The sequence below is a fragment of the Salvia miltiorrhiza genome, chromosome 8, assembly GCF_028751815.1.
Source record: "Salvia miltiorrhiza cultivar Shanhuang (shh) chromosome 8, IMPLAD_Smil_shh, whole genome shotgun sequence".
NCBI lineage: Eukaryota > Viridiplantae > Streptophyta > Magnoliopsida > Lamiales > Lamiaceae > Salvia > Salvia miltiorrhiza.
Window position 1 is genome coordinate 4,584,403 of NC_080394.1, and position 7,703 is coordinate 4,592,105.

Genomic DNA, 7,703 nt, shown 5'->3' on the forward strand with positions numbered 1-7,703 from the left:
CTCTTATGCCTACATATTAAAGAAATGCCACTCCATATTCTATGCCAACGAGCCTAAATAAGTATGATTTAGATTAAATGAATATATTTGCCCAAATAATAATATCATTCAATTAATTGTATGAAAATAATATTACAAATTCTCCAAGGAGAGAAGAGAGAGAGAGAGTAGATACATAATTACACAACTAGCAATTCAAGACATATTTGGCTATTCCTAGAAAATGAGTGTTCAAAAGGTAGTCATCCCACATAATGCATTTGGGATCAAAATTAAATAATTCCATGTCGATGTTGCTTCCTCTCATTCTCATTCGTAAATTCTCAGTGTTACTGTCATCAAAGCTGCCAATAAAACATAAACATAAGATTAACAAAAAATAAAATAAAAATAAAAAATTAGAGAATTGAATTTCTGAAAAATACATACATTGCTTGTGAAAACAAGTAAGGCTTGTAAAGGTCAGCTAGTCGCATGGCATGATTGATTCTTCTTTTTGCATTGGTGTATGAACTTTCAAAAAGATTGCAACATACAATGTTTGCCATTCTAAGCATCTGAAAAACAACCCACATATTATTACTCCATAATAATTAATGTGTGTGTGTTTGTGTGTTGTAATTTAATTTATGTATTGTACGATGAATATTATCCTATACATACATACATATATATAAGAATTGAGTAGGAGGGTTTTTTAGTACATTAATTTAAATTGATTTGAAAGTTACAACAATAATTTCTGGACTTACAAAAGCAGGACACTAATTAATACTGATGCACCTGCAGGATAATTCTCGCAAGACCGATATTTTAATTTTCTGCCTATTTTTAATTTCAAGTAAACCCGCAAATCTTAAAATGGGCCGAGAATTGTCATGCAGATGCATTACTTATTAATTAGTAATATCCTATTTCTACAAGCCTGGACATTTTTATCCCAATTTCCAAATCGGTCTAAATTATTGTCCTGAAAACCCCTCTAACTCTACAAGAATTAAAGAAGTAGTGGAACAATCGATTTCTTTTCTTCTTTCTTGATTTTTAATTGTTGATCAAATATTCGGTGATAGAGAATGCGAAAAGTGCAGTCTAATTTAATAAAGGTTTGATAGGAAATATAGTAAATAAAAACTAACCTGGACAAATGGCAAATAGTGGAAAGAAATATAGTTGTGGAAGCTGGCCATTGTATTCAAAATAACTGGAACACCAACTTTGGTAGGTTTTCCGCAGCTATCAATCAATGGATTATTAATTAAATAACGATGCATTAACCACTTAAGCTCATCGTATTTCACTGGATTACGCCTCGATGAACCTATTTGGTATACACTTATACTCCCTTTTCCACTAATTGAATTTGCTATTGCTGCAATCATGCAGTTCACCACCATGTCACCTGGTACCTGCAGTAATTAATTTTGCATAGGCTTAATTAATTTCGCATAGGCTTAATTTAAATTATGACAAAAAATTTCGAGTTTATAAAAGTAGGACACTGATTAATAAGTAATTAATTATACGCCCGCATGACAATTATCGATCCATTTTAAAAGTTTCGGACTACTGGCACGGACCGAGCACGTGACAGTGCCCGAAACTCTTAAATTGAGATGAAATTGTTCAGCAGATGCTTTGCTTATTAAATAGTGTCACACTTTTACAAGCTCGAAGATTTTTGTCCTAATTTCCGAATCAGTCTAAGTTATTGTTCTAAAAACATCTAACTCTTATACTAGATTAATTAATTAATATATGGTGAAGTGTATGATCTTACCAAGTCAATTACCGATTCTGGATCACCTACGAAGAATTTGATCTTCGCTTTACCATAAGCAACAAATATGCTGTCCAAAGTTCTGTCGTCACATATATTGGCCACCCACACAAAAAATATAATAAAATACATTAGTCAGATCAGTTAGGAGTGAATAATTTTTGTAATAAAGACTAGTACTATAGTAGAGAAAATTATATTTAATTTCAAGAGGATTTAATTTCCATCTAAAAGTGATGAGAAATTAATTATGAAAAAATAAGTATTATACCTTAGACCTTCGATCCAACCAGGAAATGGATCTTTGAAGGTGCTTGTAATAATAGTTGGACGAATTATAACGACATTGCAGTTTTGGTTGAATTTCTCCAGCAGCATTTCCCCTATTGCCTTTGTAAATACGTATGTATTTGGCCATCCATGCAACATTGCTCTGCTCATACAATTCAAATTTTAATTTTTTTTAGTGTACACTAATTTATATCACTCCAAAAAATTAAAATAGTCAAAATTTGATAGAAACACTAGTTTTCGTTGTTTATTCGCAAGATTAGCAAAAATTAAAATATTATGCAAGATTAGCAAAAATAAATGAAATAAACCTTTCAATGCCGAAGTCCTTCATAGCTCGAGTGATTTCTTTTTCAGACAGCTTTTGCGATTGGAGCAATCTTAATCTTTCTTGAATTACACTCTTTTCTGCATTGATGTCAAAATATGGTATTTTGGCGCCAGGAAGTGTTTCACCCATGCAAATAGCCTTTTCGGGCATCAATCCCAACTTAGTGCCATGCACATAAGCTACATATACATTAAAAAAAATTAATTAAATTGGCAATTAAGAGAGTACTCATCAAATAATAATTATATTTCCACAAAGATTAAAGGGTAAAAAACATTTTTAAAAACCTTAAACTATACATTAGGTTTGTACCAAAATTAATTGTCCTGCATCCCTTTTTCGGTCCCCGAAATCATGATGTGCCTCGTCGGATGCCACGGTGTAATTTACAGGGACCGAAAAATGGATGTACGCAGACATTTTTTATACAAATCTAATACTTTTGGAGTTTTAAAAAATACTTTTTATAGTTTGAAATATTTTTAATAAAGCGAGTATAATTTAGAGTTTTAAGATTTAATATGATATTTACCTCGAACGAAAAATATTAAGCAATTTGCTTAAAACCCTATATTTTGGGCGAATGGAACTAACCCGTGGAGACGTGAAGAAGCATCTCTAGTTTGGAACACTTTGTGCCAAAGTCTTGAACGTGCATGGCTCCCAACGCATTGATTCCAAATGCTATATCATACCTATATTTTAAAATACCAAAATAAACAAATCATGTATAATGTGTATAACTGTATGTTTAATTGAAGTCAACACACGACAATTTATTAGTATATAGTATATGTCTCATTTATCGCAGTTAGCTCAACTATAAAAAAAGTAAATTAAAAAATTCTCGTACTATCAAATTTGATTTAAACTACTACATATGCTATTAATTAATAATATATATATACTACCTCTCGTCAAATTTGGTAGTTGCGGCTGAGTTGACGATAACATCAATTTCTTGCCACATTTGTTGTCGCAGCTGTGCATCAACTATACCTAAATTTTCATAGCCAACATCCCCAGATATTGGAACAACTTTTGAGGATATTATAGAGTCGAAATCTTCCCCACATTCTTCTCTTAGCACTCGAAATAACTCCGTGCCCACAACCTATATATGAAACAAATAAATAAATTTATATATGTTTAGATAATAGAAATTAAATTAATCGATCTATTTCTTCGTCAAATATTCTAGAGAAATTAATTAATTGCAACTAGCATGTTTGACCTATTACGAAAACTCTAACATGCATGATGTTTTGGAAACTAAGAAAATGCTCAACGAATTGCCTAATTGGGAAATCGAAAACCCTATTTTCTTAATGCATAAAACAACACCTGACTACTAAACAAAAGAATCCTATATATATACTAACAACTTTAGAAGTCCAACTAAACTAATCAAACTTAGACAACGAATAATAAAGCCTAATCTATATTAATACAAAAAGTGTATTGGGCATAAAACATAGATTACATATTATATCCCTATTACATGTTTACATGGAGCATTTAATTTTAAGGGTAATTATGTATATATATTATATAATATTTGGAAGAATATATTAATTCATTATATATTAAAATACTACAAAAATATATACTAATTAATTACATTACATTACCAAATCTTTTTTGATACTATATATTATATAGTTTATAGAGTTTATTAATTTATTGAGTATTATTTTAAAGAGGTTTTCCTATATTTATAGAATTAACTATATAAAATTGCTAATTAAAAAAATTAAATATAATAAATATCATATCTATATTTTTTGCTTTTATCAAATAAAATGTATACTAATCACACAAAAAGATATAAAAAATAGAATATTACATAAACGAACGTGACACAAAAAAAAGTGAAATGAATTTATTTGCATATATGCAAGAGTACATTTTATAGTGGGCGTTTCCTTGCTTAAATTTAACTGCATACGATGTAACTAATGCAATTAAATGAATGATATAATTATATTTATTATTAATAAATATAATTAAAGCAAAGTTTTATTGGTTTCGTACCTCTTCTTCTAAACGCTGCTGGACAGATACTTTAGGGCTCGCTCTCATTAGAAGAAATAATTTCTTCACATTGGGTTGCAATCGAAGTATCTTCTCTAGAAATACTGAATCAAATCACCAACCAAAAAAAAAATTAGAACCAAGCAGCATTATCGGAAATAACAATAACAATAACAATAACAATAACAATAACAATAACAAGAGAGAGAGAGTATACTCTTTGCTAGAAAGCCAGTGGCACCAGTGATTAAAATGGTCTTGCCCTCAAAATATTGGAGAATTTTACTTTCTTCCATTACAAAATAATTAAGAATATAGCAAGTGCTTGAAAATGAGAAAAATTGGGAGGTGTCAAGTATGGGGAAGTGAATGCTCCTTTATATAGTCGTCGTTTAATATTTTAATTCTAAAATTAAGGATTTGGTAAGCTATATATGTAAGTCTCACTTCTTTAAATAATTATAGCTGGACAGTTGATATGTGTACCTACCCAATAAATGCTGCCGAAATCTAGATGTTTTAGTATAGTAGGAGTAATAAATTTGAAGAGATTAGGGAGAAGGTGAAGATCACAATGTAGTTCGGCTACTACAATATCACGTACAAGTACTAAAATGGATATAATCTATTAACACTTTTATTATTCTTTTATTTTTTTGTTTATATCTATTTTATGAAATTCTTTGATTCCCCACCAATACAGATGGCCTGTTTAATTGTTGGGTTTTGATACATTTTTCAATTTCTTCAATGACGTGCATTAGTGGACAAAGCCGACTTGATATTACTTGCACGCTGATGACTTTTTTCACTTGCACAAAATCTCAAATTAAATTAGGCAATTCTATATACATAGATGTACTGTAACCAGTACTAGTGTGCACGTGTTGGCCTAGCGGTAGGAGGTTAATGTTCAAGACCTGACATCCTGGGTTCGAGACATCCTGGGTTCAAGACCTGACATCCTGGGTTCGAGTCGTTGAAATTCTTTATTTACTTGCGTAATTTATCAAAAAAAACTAGTACTAAACTACTAATTAAGGGCACAAAGCAATAATGTTAATTTTCATTAAAGAAAGAATATACTCGTCCATAAGATCGAATAGAATTCAAAATTTAATATTCAAATAACATTCGAATACAAATATAAATATTCGAATATTTAAACAAGTATAAATTAATACAATGTTATTCACTGCGGTTCAATTTGATTCCTACTTGAGCAGATGATCGCATTGTATTTATTTGTTCAAAATTAAATTCCGTTGCGTAATAAAATAACGTTGTCCCACATTGAGTATGATCAAGAATAATGCACATGTTTTGGAATATTATATATTCCATATCACGTATAGGATAATGTGACGCTTCAAATATATATATATATATATATATATATATATATATATATATATATATATATTATTCTAATAACTTAAAGTTAATTGAGCCCAAAATTTTTTTAAGCCCATAACTTTGCAATTTTATGACAAATTTTCAAAAATTTGACATAAATAGGACAAAAATTTATCCTACATTTGCAAAACGGCCAAAGTTACGGACCTAAAAAAAACTTTGAGCTCAAGTTAATTTGTATTATTATTTTTTAATTATATCTATAAAAGCATATTATTGTATATATTAAGAAGTATAATAAAAAACAGTACCACTGAACGTATACAAAAGTCTACATAACTATAGCAAAACTTTTAATACTGTCTGTCCGAGAATCTGGCCTCAAGTAAGAGTATGTAAGACAATAGTATATATTATGGATGAATATTCTCTTTTTTTTTCGGATAAATTACATAAATAAATAAATAAATTTAAAGATAGCGTGACAAAGGACTTGAATCCAGAACCTCAAGTCTTAGGCATTAACCTCCTACTGTTAGGCCAACACACACACTGGATGGATATTCAATATAATTAAATGGTATATATAGTTATTAAAAATGGGCATTGGCCTGTAAATACTCGAATCCTTTTCATTTATTGGGTTCGCACGCCAACTTTAAAATTTGCCTATAAATATTTGAACTTTGTATTCTTTCTGATTTTGCACCCGACGAATTTTCACCATAAAATCGTTGCTGACATGACAATCAAATTGAGAGAAAAGTTTGAAGTGCTGCATAATGAAGCAAATAAGTTTGTTATCAATGTTGAATCGAGAACATGTCATTGTTGGATTTGAGATGTAAATTCAGCTGCCATGTCAGTAACAATTGGGAATAAAAATTCGTTGGGTGCAAAAAATAAAAAAAAAGAACGCAAAATTCAGGCATTTATGCGCAAATTTTAAAATTGAAGTGCAAAATCAAAAAATAGAAAAAGTTCAAGTATTTACTCAATTCGTCCCACGAATTTTGATACGTATTTCTTTTTGGCCGTCCCACGAATGTTGACACATTTTTAAATAAGGCAATAATTATTACCTTCTCTCTCCTATTTTATCACTTTTATACTTTATTAACTACACACTTTAAACACTAATCTACAATTCTTTAATTCCCGTGCGGAAATCAAACATATAGAGATTCGTGAGATGGAGGAAGTACAAGCCAATACCCCTATTAAAAACAAATCAACGAATATAGAATTGAATTAACTAACACAAATTTTTCCATGCGAATAGTCAGCAAAACCTTTTTTGTGTCAGAATCTAATATTTCAATTTAAGAGTCGGTGCATCTTTTTTGTGTCAGAATCTAATATTTCAATTTAAGAGTCGGTGCATTTTATCTTAAGTGTGGCTAGCATTACAATCAATGTTGCAAGAAAAGAGCGGTTCGCGCCACACTATATGATTTTAGAGAGTATGAAACGCGTTAATATTCAACTCAATTACCCATTTTTCTTCAATTTCTGCACATTGCTGAAATTAGAATATTTTCCCTTGTGAAGGTGAAGGACGGCTGAATTACCTAACACTATTAATGCCAGTTTTCATTTATGCCCGTCGATGCCTACGAGGTTGACAATAAGCTATTTACTCGGTTCAATTTTTATAAGGCGTGAAATAACACACAGCAAAATGATTGTTGTGTAGAACAATAATTTCCATTGAAGCATGTCTTCCACAGGCAGCGGCAGAAATGCTTCCAGGATTAGCATATTGTTGGAACAAATATTGTCTGCCGATTGCTCGAGATTGCATTGTCCAAAATTTGGAATTCAGGAGCAGAATTTATGCACACACCACCTGTTCGACAAAAGTCCAAAATGAAGAAAACTTGCAAAATAAAGAGAAAAACAAAAGAAAAG

General features: G+C 30.4%; 1 protein-coding gene across 1 annotated transcript; it reads right to left on the reverse strand.

Annotated features, from left to right (window-relative positions):
* Positions 1 to 86: 86 nt before the first annotated feature.
* Positions 87 to 5,006, reverse strand: LOC131000192 (fatty acyl-CoA reductase 1-like). Its single transcript, XM_057925975.1, has 10 exons — positions 4,654 to 5,006; positions 4,437 to 4,540; positions 3,314 to 3,516; positions 2,997 to 3,097; positions 2,383 to 2,581; positions 2,052 to 2,213; positions 1,781 to 1,862; positions 1,140 to 1,409; positions 430 to 557; positions 87 to 344 (listed from the first exon to the last, which is right to left on the reverse strand). The coding sequence occupies exons 1-10, from the start codon at positions 4,730 to 4,732 to the stop codon at positions 188 to 190; spliced, it is 1,485 nt and encodes a 494-aa protein (XP_057781958.1). The 5' UTR covers positions 4,733 to 5,006; the 3' UTR covers positions 87 to 187.
* Positions 5,007 to 7,703: the final 2,697 nt, after the last annotated feature.

Bases quoted from the DNA above. Each gene is read 5' to 3' on its own strand.
- LOC131000192 (XM_057925975.1), bottom strand. From the start codon at position 4,732: ATGGAAGAAAGTAAAATTCTCCAATATTTTGAGGGCAAGACCATTTTA. The intron at 1,863-2,051 runs GTATAATACTTA...ATGTGACGACAG, and splicing joins GGTTGGATCGAAGGTCTAAG to AACTTTGGACAGCATATTTG. The intron at 1,410-1,780 runs GTAAGATCATAC...TAATTACTGCAG, and splicing joins CAGAATCGGTAATTGACTTG to GTACCAGGTGACATGGTGGT.